Here is a 13,535-nt window from a genome sequence, read left to right on the forward strand (position 1 = left end):
TGTAGAACTTGGGGACATGCCCAATTTGTCAGAAAGGGGGAGAGCGACTAATTATGGATGGCTTGAAGCAGAAAGGGCCAATTCTGATGCAGACAAATCCAGTTACCCAAAGGTCAGGATTTCAGAATCAATTCCAGAAGGCTGTAGTTTCCCCAGATGAAGCTATTTGGACTTTATTAAAGCAGTGCAGAAAGTCACAGACTGGTCAGAACTGGAGTGAGATAGAGGTGAGTCATTCCTGCAGATTGGGCATGTGGTGGAGTAGTTGTATTCAATCTAAGTTTAGTGTCTCTGAAATAAAGGAGACCACATTGTGAACATGAAATACAATATATTAATTGAAAATTAAATTATCACTTCACCTGGAAAGTCTAGGTCCGAAAGTAGGAAGGGAACAGTTGAAAGGAAATGCAAGATGGGAATTGGTGGTTGGATACAGAAGGATTTGAATGGAATGGCCCCTTTTAGAATGCTAAAATGGTAATGGAAGCTTGTTGCTGGTAGAAATTGAAGGGCCATCCTTTTGAATGTGACTTTGCTGGAGTGGAAGTTGAGAACTGGATTACACTAACTTCTGTCCAGGAGAGAAGGGTAAAAATACTGATGTAGGAAATAAACAAAATGTGGTTTAGTGCCTTGTCCATTATTGGAAATAATTAAAGGAAATTTTTAAACATTTAAAAACATTTAAATAAAATGTTTATTATAATGTTATAATTATATTATAAAACAAATGTTTATTAAATAAGAAAAACATTGAAATGAACCTTTAAAACATTAAAGGAAATATACAATTCAAGAGAAAAACATTTACGAGACATCTTTGAAAATTGGATGAACTTGCAGAATGCAAGGTGAGTTTCTAAATGATTATAAACCATCATTATAAGTCTATCTTTTGAGTTGGAAATGGATCCAAGAAAAGAAAAATCAGATGGATTATGTAATGGTGAGAAAGGTGGAAGTTGGCAACAAAAGTGGAAAAAAATTTGCAAGTTCTATTGTGCAAGACATTGTCAGCAGTGTACTTGTTGAAGTACTGGACAGAGCTGAGGGAGGTGATGTGATGAAGATAAAAAGACAAGTGTAGCTGAAGGACAGGATTGCACTTTAGAATTGTCCAATGCAAAATTCCAAGTTCAGCTAGGCTAAGTGAGCATTGCTGGAGGGAATGTGTTCAAGGAAGAGGCAGTTGGATTATTCTGATGGAGATGCAGTAAGATTCTATATCATATCAGTGGTAAAGACCAGTTTGGACTAGGTTGCTGGAAAGTTCAGTGATGGATGGCATTCAATGTATCACTATTGTCAGGGGGAAAGGCTTTCTATGAGCAAACCACACAGGCAAAGAACAGTCAATCCAACTATTCTCATATACCCATTTGACTTGGCCTTGCCCTGTTACAGATATTCCCTTTGTTCTGTCTAATCTAACTACCACCTATGCAAATTTACCATTTTTGTCTCTTTCCCACTTCTGGCAAAGAATCTTCAACCCAAAATGTTTTTTTAAACCTACAGATGCTGCTTGACCTGAGTATTTGCAGAATTTTCTTTTTTTTTAAATTTCAAATTTGAAGCATCTTGTTTTCCTTTTAAATTCCATTCCCATTTCTTGACCAAGACCACTGATCATGTTTTGTGGTTGAATGTTTTCTGTTTAGAACTTGCAGCAAGAATATATGAAAGAAGGATAACTAAATCTAATTTGGCTTCTGTGGAGAATTTACTTGTTTCCACTCAGTGCTTTCCATAATTGTTTGATTTGTAAGTTAGCATGACCACATTGAAGTAATTTTACATTAATGGATAACTTGGCATTACCAATCCTCAAATATGTTTGCTTTTTTCTGAAAACCATCTATTTGTTTACACTTTTGCCAAAGGTAATTCTCCTTTCCTGTTTCTTGTCAAACCTTTCAGTCCCAGTAGGGTGCAATTCATGACTCTTTAGTTCCCTGTGTCAATGTTAAAAGAGCAACTGAAGTTGTTGTCTCCCAATTAATGTAGTGAGTAAACCTTTTCAATTCCAAAATTTTGTTTTTCTGGCATCAAATGTAATGGCTTTCCATGCTTAATGGTATCTAAAGGTGTCCAAGGTCCAGATCTTTTTCTGTGTACAGAATGCAGTCTTGTGTTGCAGAACATCATGCAAGGAGTCCAAGAATTTTAACTCCAGGTATGCTGAGTGCTCTGTTAAGGCTCTGCTTTCATTTATTTAATGTGAGGAGAGAGGCAGAGGGAGATTTAAAAATAAAATGGATTGTTGTAAGGCAGTTTTTATTGTTTCTTTATCCCTGGATTTTTCTGAGTGAGAAAAGCTAAAATTGAATTTTACCTGCTTATGAGTATATCTGGCTTTCAGCAGGTGCTCCTAACAGAAACACACTGGTAAAGGAGCAGTACATAGTTTAGTTGAACAGAAGAAGAGAAATCTTGCCACTTGACATTCTACATCAGATTCAAAAGATGCAGCCTCTCTGGACCACTTGTTTTGTATATTCTTCAGAAAATATCTTTAGAGTGCCAGGTTATCTTGCAGCAGTTAGTTTTTATAGAATGTCTGCCCATTTCCCTTGGCAAAACATTTTTCATCTCCACCCTCCAACACTGGCTTGCTAATCAAAGCAGGACATTTACAGGGCAAGCCATTACAGACAAAAGTAATTGGCATGTTCGGAACTAAACCCAAGTGTATATGGGAGACTGACCTGCTGGGAAATTTGTAATACTGTGATGTGCTGAGCATGTGGATAATGTATTTTTCTGCACAGCAAATGTTTTTCATATAGAATCATTATGCAATATCTTTGAGTAATTCCCTTTTCTTAATGTTACTGACATCAAACTCCTGACCTCATAAAATATATTTTGGTGCTTAATAATGTTTACAGCAACAGGATTGGCAAACCTGGTATCTTGTTGATCTCTTCAGTGCAGTAACGTTGAGAGGAGGGGGGAATGGGAATTTAGCACTTGTGGTTTTCTGCCAGTCTCCAAATATTTCAGATACTTAAGGGGGCGTATTGTTTAAATCATCTCTGTTCCACTGGTTTTTATATTGAAGCAAACATTGTAATTGACCTAAAACATGTTTGCATTGCTTGCCACTCAATCTCTGAAGACTATTTCCTTAGCCTCCACGTCTTTGGTGGAGATCTCAATAGGTAGTGAAGAAATGTAAAAATGTTAGCAGTTTGTCCCAGAAGTCTCTCAAGCATTTTGAAAAACCCTGCTTGGGAAGAGCAAATTAATGGTCAGGTAATTGTGGTGGTGTCCCTTGTAAATGTATTTTTAGAAGTTGATCTAGCATTCCCACTGATATTTCATCTGTTGAATAGCCAGATCATAGAGATGAGAAAAATACGGGATTTGATTTCTCACCTGCACTGTTAGGAGCTTTCAGCATACCATTGATCCTGGCGGTTCTGGGTTTGCAGCCATTGAGCTGAGTTCCTTCTGATTGACCAAGCATGAGTAGAGCACGAAATATTTGGGTAAAGGTAGAATCACACTTGCTGATCAACCCTGCATTTAGATAAGATTGAGAAAAACTTCTGTCTATTGGTAATGTGCAAATTTGAATCTAATTGGCAGAAAATGTGAAGTAATATTTTAGAACTTTAATGACAAATGAAATTGTCCATACAGAGTATTTCAAATCTAAGCCAGCTGGTGATAAATAAAAGAAAAAAATGGATAAGTATCAGTTATTTAAAGGAAAAATACTTGGAATAAATATTTGATATCTTGGCATACAAATCTGACATCTTGCTGTCAATCATCGCTCTTGCAAGGTTTTTTAAATTGGTGCAGACAGTCTTGCTGGAAAAACTCAGCAGGTCGAGCAGCATCCGTTGGTAAAGATGGTCAGTTGACACAAACCAAAATGTTGACTGACCACTTCTACCAAAGGACCACTTCTACCAAAGGATGCTCTCTGACCTGCTGAGTTCCTCCAGAAATTTGTTACTCAAGTTCGCAGCCTGATTTTTAATTGTTGTCTCTGATTGTGTTTAAACTATCAAATCTAATCAATTAATTTTTGGTTTAGGAAGTATTTTATCTGACATATACACCTGAAGATGTTGATGGAAATGTCCAACTTGAAACAGGAGATAAAGTTTCTTTTTCCATGGAAACAAATAAACAGTATGTATGGTTGCCTTGGCTTGCTAATTTTGGTATATTTTTGTGATTATAACATGAATTCAAACAAAATGGGGCCCCACATTCTGTAATTTGTCTTGATTAACAAGGGCATATAGTTTTCATGAATATGCTTATTCCCTCTTCATACTTTGCTGGTAAACTGTTTCCCTCTTCTCACATTTCAATATTTTACTGTCATCCTTTGAAGGATCTGCCATATTACAATCTGAAAATTCAAAATAATTTTGAATAACCCTGGACTCTATTGTGAACAGAAAATATTTGTTTTGTGCTACTACATGGCAATACTTTGACATTTGTTATTCATTCTTTCAAGTTGGCCTTTAAAGCAAATTGTTTCTGTTTATCAAGCATCAACAGAAAATCCCGGAGATAAAACAACTATTTTTGGAAAGGCCAATAGCAAGTTGCTGGAAATACTCGGAAACTTGGGCAACATCTGAGGAGGAAACTGGAGAGGTGACGTTTTGGTTCAACCCCTCCAATACTTGATGTAGGATCTTGACCTCAACTCTGTTTTCCTTCCGCAGAAGTTGCCGGTCACTGAATTCTTCCCGCAACTCGTTTCGTTTCCTACAGATTCCGGCATCTGGATTCTTGTGAATTTTTTTGAGGAGAAACAGATTCGGCATTTCATCAAACATGCTGAATGTGGATGGGGCACAAGGATGAAAAAAGAATGGTTGGGTGAATACCAAAATTGACCATATAACACCTTCTGTTATCTAAGGAAAGGGGTGATTGAATTCATCATTCCTGAGTTCTTTCAGATCAGCTATGATTCAGCACCAATCACAATGGTGTCATCTGGCAAATTCCATCTCCATCCATCAGAGACGAACACAGAGTGCTACCTCTCCCCATACCACCTGCATATCTCTTGTTCACTTTTTCATTTCTGATGTAAGGTCATCAACCTCAAAGTTGACTATTTCACCTGGTGCTGTCCACCGTGTGCACCTCTTGCATTTTGTTTTCTCTTCATGTCTAGTATCTGAAGTTTCTTGCCCTTCATGAATAGTTTATATTTACATTTTCAAATAATCAAAGTTTCCACATGCATGATTATAAACTATACTCCTTCCCTTTTTCAAAAGCAGCAGTAAATGATTATAGGACAACAGTATGTCCCGTCATAAATTTTGACAAGATTTGATGATTGTATCTTTGACATTCATTCACAGGACACCGATATTGCTGTTAAGGTTTATGTCCACAGTCCATTACTGGTTCCCATTCTTTCTCCTTGCACTCCCTTCCCCAACCTAGTGATCTGGATTACTACAGAGAGGAATTAAGAGTTAATGATGTTGGTAGTTCCATACTGTCCTTGTGTTCCAGATTTTTTTTAAATTAAAATTCCACAGCTGATAGAATTCAAACTTCAAATAAATTTAATTCTAGTTCCTCTAATTTTCTTTGTACAGATGTCCTCTGGTATTTGCTGATCCTGCCCAAGAAAACAGGTGCTGGCTGTCCACCCTATCTAAGCCTCTCATAATCTTATAAACCACTATAACAAAATGTGATGTTTTTTTTATGATGCCATATTAATGCAACATTGCATAATAAAAATTTGACTACTAAGAACAAAAATAATCTCATTTTGAATTTTATTTTGTAGTGTATCCCTTCCAAATATTTGAACTGCTTGAAATTCTAAATAATTTGCCAGGTTTTTTTTTATATCCTGACCCTGGGGTAAATATTTTGAGTATCTCCTGTATTTATGCCTCTAATATTATGGACTTTGTGAAGTCGCCCCTCAGCTTCTTTTGCTCCAGGTAAAACAAGTCTAGTCTGTCCATGGTCTTCCCATTACTAAAGTCCTCAAATCCAGGCAAGATCCAGGTAATCTTTGCACTCATTTGCACAGCAACATCCTTCCTATCGTGTGAAAACCAAAACTGCACACAACACATTAAGTTTGGCTTAACCATTGTTTTAGTTTGGCATCCCAGCTTTTGTGTTCTATTCAATGCAAATGTCTTCATCACCTAAAGACCGATGTTGCCACTTTCATAGAATAATGTAGTTGGACCCTTGGGTTCATTTGTTTTCAACATTACTTGGTGTCTTTTCCATATTTAACTTCCCAAAATGCATCATCTTGCATTTAGGATTAAAGTTCATCTGCCAATGTTTTGCCCAACTTTCCCCTTCTGTAGCATTGTGAAGCCTTCCTTGCTATACACAATGTCACTAATTTTCATGCCATAGAACAATGCAGCAAAGTACAGGCCCTTGATATTGTGCTGACCCATATGTTCCTTTTTTAAAAAAAAAGTACTAAACCCTCCCTACCCCATAACCCTCTGTATCTAAGAATCTCTTAAATTCCCCAATGTTTCAGCTCCCACCACCATCCCTGGCAAGGCATCCTAGGCTCCCACAACTGTGTTAAATAGAAAAAAAACAACAAAAAATAAATACTTTCCTCTGATGTCTCCCCTAAACTTCCCTCCCTTAACTTTGTACAGATGTCCTCTGGTATTTGCTGATCCTGCCCAAGAAAACAGGTGCTGGCTGTCCACCCTATCTAAGCCTCTCATAATCTTATAAACCTCTGTCTCTTCTTGTCCTTCTACACTCCAAAGTGAAAAGTCCCAGCTCCGCCAACCTTGCGTCATAAGACTTGTTTCCCAATCTAGGCACCATACTGATAAATCTCCTCTGCACCATCTCCTCAGCTTCCACATCAAGTAACCAATCATTAACCCTGCACTCAGTCGTCTGGATCATCTTTCCAAAATGCATCACCTCACACATAATTGGATTGAAATCCATCTGCCACTTTTCTGCCCAACTCTGCATCCTGTCTCTATCCTCTTGTAGCTTTTGATACCCTTCAGCTCCATCCACAACTCTGCCAATTTTTGTCATCCACAAGCTTACTGACCCATCCTTCTGCCTCTTCATTCAGGTCATTTATAAAAATCACAAAGAGCAGGAGTCCCAGAACAGATCCCTGTGGCACTCCATGAGTCACAGACCTCCGGACAGAATGTTTTCCTTCTGCTTCAACTCTGCTTTCTTCCTACAAGCCAATTAATTATCCATACAGCCAATTTTCCATTGATCCAGTGACTCATGACTTTCTGGATGAGTCTCTCATGGAGGATCTTGTCAAATCAGCACCTACATTCACATTCAAGCCATTTATTTGTATATCCTACCACCACTATCTTCTGCTTCTTGTCGCTATTCTAGTTTGGATCCAGTTAGTCAGCTTGACTTGGATTGCCTGTGGCTTAACCTTCTGCACCAGCCTACTTTGCATGATCTTTATAAATGCCTTGATAAACTGTTTATACATTTACTGAATTGTCCTGCATTTCCTATGTTCCCACCTCAAAAAAAAAACCCTACCACTAACGCAAAGCTCGCTGACCTGTGGTTACTTGGCTTATTTCTGCTTCCCTTGAAAGAACAACGTTAACTACCTTCCAATCTTCTGGTACATCACCTGTAGCTAACAAAGATACAAAAACTTCAGTCAGGACCCTCTAATGTCTTGCCTCATTTCCCATGGCATTCGGGAATAGATCCCAGGGTTTTATCTGCCCTTGTGTGCTAAGACATCCACCTTTCTCAATACTAGCACACTCAGAGCTATCAATGTATCCTTCCTTGAGGAACATGCCACCTTGATGAGTCATATTAATTTAAGACCTTGTCCACATTCTAAATTTTTTAAGTACTCCAAATGGAAAACCATTTTTATTGAATTTAAATTTAAATGTTAAATTTTAAAATTTTAAATTTAGACATACAGCACAGTAGCAGGCCATTTTGGCCCACGAGTCCATGCTTCCCAATTTACACGCCATTAACTTATATACCCAGAATATTTTTGAATGGTGGGAGGAAACCAGAGCCCCCAGAGAAAACCCACACCGACACTGGGAGAATGTACAAACTCCTTACAGACAGAACGGGGTTTGAACTCCATTCTGGTCCTGATCGCTAGCGCTGTAAAGGTATTGCACTATCTGCTATGCCATCTGCGCCCCTAATGATCTGAATGTTGTAGCTTTTTCGTAAGATGGGATGTTACAATTTCCTGGTGGATGTTGCATTCCAGGTAAGTGGAACTGAAGGTGTAGCCTGTGAAGCAAGAAACCTATTGTGAAGTAGCTTGTCCAGTGGCTTCCAAATTTGAAGAAATTGTTCACTTATTTGCACTTGGCAACATAGCCCTTTCATTTTCCTCCACCTGAGCCCATCAATGCTTAGTTACATGTGGGCTATTTCTTTCATGGAGTTTGTCTCATTGGTCTTGGAGTATGGCTAAAGCAGCTAATATGCTGAGCATATTTCTACTTGTAAATCTTTCATTTAAATTACTTCACTGGTTTGGATTGATCAGGAACCACCAAGGGTCTTAGGGGTGTGTTTTGTATTCCTTTATCTTGTCAGCATTGGAATGATGCTGAGGTAACTATTCATTATTGGAATGCTTACCTCAGCATTGAATGAAGGTTTAAGTGGTTGAGTGTATGCATATCATTTGACAAGTGTAAATTTCATTCGCTCCTTTCATGAGTTGAGGTTGAAATGCAACCTTTTCTGTACTTGTCCAGATTGCGCTACATTACATGATCTAATTTTTTTAATTGTATAAATTTATGAAACAAAACTTGTCAGCTATTCAGTTCACATCAGATCTAATTGTGCAAAGTACAATGTGATCGCTACTAACTACAAATCATTGTATTTCTCAGTACTGGTGCTGTAAACGCTCACAACATTGTACTGGTTAAGAAGAAACAAGGCCGATGTCAAGGTGTAGTTTGTGCCATGAAGGTATGTTTCCTATTTAGAATACTTACTATCCCAGAGGAGATAGTTGATGCATGGAAAGATGGTAAATTTCTGTTGGAAGGAAGATGGGGAAATTTGTTTAGTAACTAAAAATTATAGGGACAAAAAAGTGTGTGTGACAAATCTAGAAATCGTTCAGCCATGTTTACATTTCAGCAATTCCTTTACCCTAAGATTTTTCTGTTCTCATCTTTGTTCCAGTTTTGCTGAATAAACTTTGACACATCCTTAATTTTTTAAACCCTTTCTTGATTTGTGTATGATTTAGATTTTGAGAAGCTGTACATGACAGATTCTCAGGTTCTTTGCTGCTCAAGACTGTCCATTTAATTAGAATACTGATTACAGTCACAGTCCATTGTCTCCCCTATAATTCCCTAAAGAAAAATGTTTTCAGAAATTGATGCAAGTGCCTTTTTAAAAGCAATCCTTGATTTTTTTTGTTTTTGTTTTGAAATGTTTTCATCAGATTATCATCAGATTGTGTAAATTTGCTTTCACAACCCTAGTCTTTAAACTTCTTCATTTCTCCTTGCTCAGAGCTTCAAAAGGGGATATAATGGTGTGTATCAAAAAGATCATGCAAATAAGTATTTTTTCTGAGTACTTCTAAGAATTGGGCCAAATTTCTGTACAGTAGCTATGCCATTAGGGTATATGGCTGTGAGGAAAGGGGATTACATTTTTGAGTAAGCTGAAATTTATCAGGAAAATATCATGTGCAAATTTAATTTGAGGTTCTTGTACGCCTGAACATAGAATTATATTTTAGGATATTGCATTAACATTCATTCTTCACTGAAATTCACAGGAAGCATTTGGATTTATTGAAAGAGGTGACCTTGTGAAAGAGATCTTCTTCCATTATAGCGAATTCAAAGGAAACCTAGATACGTTGCAGCCAGGCGATGATGTGGAATTTACTATTAAAGAAAGAAATGTAAGAAATGTTGAAGGAAAATTGATATGTTGGTTTTATTAACTGTTAAAAAATGAAACTAAGTAATTGGATTTTTGGCTAGTTTTACAAAAGATGCAACTTCTAGGATTCAGTACAGAAATTATTTTAAGAAACACCACTGCAATTTCAGCTTTTTTTACCCCTGGTTTCTCCATTCAGAATCAGAATTTATTGTCATGACCAAGTCATGAAATTCAGTCTTTTGCACAGCATCATAGTGCAAGCATTCATATTATAACCCTCTTGCAGCATTACTATAAATTAAATAAATAAAACGTAAGTGCATGAAAAGTAAGGCCATGGCCTTCATTGATTATTCAGGAAGTAAGGAAGAAGCTTTCCTTGTGCTGTTGAGAGCTCATCTTTAGGCTCCTCTACCTTTTTCCCCAATAGTAGCAGAGTGAAGAGGGCATGGCCTGGGTGGTGGTGGTCTCTGCGGATAGAGGCAACTTTTTTAAGACACCGCCTCGTGTATTTGTCTTCAACGGAGTGAAGTCTGATGTCTGTGATGTCGCAGGCTGAGTTTAGCAATCCTCTGGAGTTTATTCTTACCCCCCTCCATAAATCTTCGTCCGCGAAGCCAAGCCAAAGAAGAAAGAAAGAAGAAGAAATTCTTGTCCTTGAAGTTGGTGCCTCCATCATCAGGCAGTAATGATGCCAGCCAGAATGCTCTTCACAATACACTCTAGAGGTTTTCAGTGACATTCTGAATCTCATCAGACACCTCACAAAGTATAGCCGCTGGCAAACCACCTTTGTGATTGCATCAACGTGGAGGCTCCAGGACAGATCCTTGGAGATGTTGACACCCAGAAATTTGAAGTTCTTGACCCTCTCCACTACTGTTCCCTCGAAGAGGATTGGGTTGTGTTCCCCAATTCAGTACAATTCCTTCATCTCAAAACCATGTTCCTGCTTTTTTTTCCTACACCTTCATGCCTTTTAAGTATGTGGTCATCTGTCTCTTTAAATCTGCTCAGTGGTTGGCCTCTACCACAAAAGCCTGCAGAGAAATTTTGCATCTCATTTCTAAATATTTTGCCCTGTATCTTGAAAGGAGAATGTCCTGGTTGAGACCACCTCTATCCGATCCAAAAAGAGAAATGACCATTTACTGGTTTGCAGTGAGCAATTGATAATATTTAGGGTGCCTGTTAAGATCTCTTCCATTTATTAAATATGTTAAGAAAATCTATATCTAACCTAGTTTTCCTTTGCAACGTTTTTTCAATTTGGTTAGTATATAGCACTTTTTTTAAAACTTCTGATCTTGGATGCTAATTGTATTTTATTGGTTTTGTATTTTACTTGGACACAATGATAGTAAATTTGAATCTAATCTAATTTAATATTCTGACATTGACCTACTGGTATTTTAATGTTATCAATGATCAAAATGTACCTTTAATTACCTCTGGGGTTTAAAATCAAAGATGAATAAAATATTCAGGTTCCTGAGGGTTGAAAGAGTATGAAGATGTATTAATAGGATAAGATGAAGAAAAGTAGAATGAGGCTTCTGTAGAGCACAGACATAACCTGGGACCAGCTGAGCTGTAGTGACTACTCTGTAATAAAATAGTGCAAAAAAAATCTTACTGAGGAGCACGCCCCAAAAGATTGCGAATAGCTATAATCCTTTTAGGAATAGTGACCTCTAGTGAGCAGCTGAGAAGCCTCATTCTTTAGGCATAGTGTAGATGTTTATTTTCTTTAAATATAGATTTCTGACTTTTTTTAAAAAATTGGAAATGCATGTACATAATTTGTGGTTTATTTTCTCAGGTCCCTCTACATTTATACATGTTACCACTGAACTATAAAGCTGAGGCTTTGGATCAGAGCCTAAGCCAATGTTGTATTTAGTTGTCCAAGCTTGGAAGCAGTAAAATCCTTTCTTAGAAAACTGGAAGGAAAGAAATCTACCACATTTTACAATCTGTAATACATCTTGTTCCCACTTGTCATTCATAATAATTGATGTCAAGATTCAATCATCATAGCAATAAAACAGTCACATTACATGAAATTTCTTTTTGCCTGCTGCAAGGCAGACAGATTTGCCACCAGCAGGAATTGTCTAAGTGCCTCTTGCAGTCAGAATTACAGTCAAAGAAAGAGAGAGAAGCAAAAGAGAATTTACTCCCCTCCAAGTCACCGAGTGTCCATAGATTCGCCTCCAACGCTTCCACAGCCATACAGTACAGTCCAAACCATAGGCAACCTGAGCGCTGGATCTGAATCTCTGACATGGTCAGGAACCATTCAGCACCTCCTTGCATCCCGGTTCCGATACCTGGTACCCTCTACAGTTCAAGCCAGTCTCTAGCAGTCTGCAGAGTTTTCCAACAGCAGTCTCCAGCAGCCCACAACTTCTTGCCTCAAGTTGCCAACAGCCCGCCACATGCGCTGATCTCTCAGCCTCGCTGGTTTGCCGCCATGATCACTGACCCTGCAGGTCGTCTCCTCTGCTTCTCCTCAGATGGTGCGTGATCTTCCCGTCCTCTGGTGCCCTGCTTCAGTCCTCTTCCCTGGAGTCTGCAGTGCTGCCGATTAATAGGCGGTGCCATCTTGGGTGCAGATCCATATTGCAGGATTTCAACGAAAACCACAGTTGGCACCCTCAACGGGCTGTTCACAGCCTGTATGGAGCTGATGACGGTCGACTGGGTGGCTGAACCCCGCGGGAGTGCTGCATCTCTGCTTCCCGCGGATCCACAGCAGCTCTGCCGCTACGGCAGCTTTGCCAGCACCATCATCTTATGCATGTTACAAACGTAGCCAAAAGTAGATCAGTAGGAAAAGATGAAGATTATGGAGCCTGTTCTGGGTTTGGATGGCTTTGTTCTGGGAATCATTGTTAATAATGCAGGTAAAGATTGGGGTGGTGTTCCACATCTTTCTTTTGTGTCACTGTATTGGAGTGACCAATCTGTGCATTCAAGATTTGTTAACTGATTCTGCATGATAGAAATGGCAGATTTCAAAATCCTAGCATTATAACTTTCTGTATCCATGATTTCCTTCTGAAGTGTTTATTGCTTAAATACATTTCCCTCTGAAATAAGATGAGAGTGGTATATCTGCCTTCCTACTTGTAATCCACTCCAAACCATGTATCCATTGCCAGCACCTGGTTGAACAGTGATTTGTATTGTGAATATAATGATGCAATACTTAAATCTGCTTCAACACGTGTAACTGCTGAAGATGTGACTGATTTTTTGTAATCATTAATAACCATCTCAAGATTTATCTTTATTTTCTTCCTAAAAATATAACCATAATGGAGTGGGATGGTTTATGATTTAAACATGAGCAATTCCTCTTTGTGGTAGATTTCCAAAAGTAATAGGCCCTTCATAATGCATGTTTTGCAGATAAGAAGGTTGCCCTAACTTTCTAAATTTCTAAAAATATTTTTTTCTGAATTTATCTTTAAATCTAGCAACATACAGTTGTGTACAAGATGAGCAAAATAACAAGTGCTCTCAAGTAGTCAATTTTAAATTTAAGATTTTAAAAGGGACAGACAGAGTAAATGTGGATAGGCTTTTTCAATTAAGAAAGGGGAGAT

General features: G+C 38.1%; 1 protein-coding gene across 5 annotated transcripts in view; it reads left to right on the forward strand.

The window, feature by feature from the left end:
• csde1 (cold shock domain containing E1, RNA-binding) overlaps window positions 1-13,535 on the forward strand; it is a 112,544-nt gene that overhangs the window by 46,301 nt on the left and 52,708 nt on the right. For all 5 annotated transcript variants that reach the window (XM_069941446.1, XM_069941450.1, XM_069941448.1 and 2 more), the window contains 3 exons: window positions 4,055-4,152; window positions 8,898-8,979; window positions 9,809-9,937. In XM_069941446.1, the coding sequence (XP_069797547.1) occupies window positions 4,055-4,152; window positions 8,898-8,979; window positions 9,809-9,937 (309 nt within the window). The remainder of the gene's footprint in view (window positions 1-4,054; window positions 4,153-8,897; window positions 8,980-9,808; window positions 9,938-13,535) is intronic.

Source organism: Narcine bancroftii, chromosome 5 (genome assembly GCF_036971445.1).
Source record: "Narcine bancroftii isolate sNarBan1 chromosome 5, sNarBan1.hap1, whole genome shotgun sequence".
In the NCBI taxonomy this organism is placed as follows: domain Eukaryota; kingdom Metazoa; phylum Chordata; class Chondrichthyes; order Torpediniformes; family Narcinidae; genus Narcine; species Narcine bancroftii.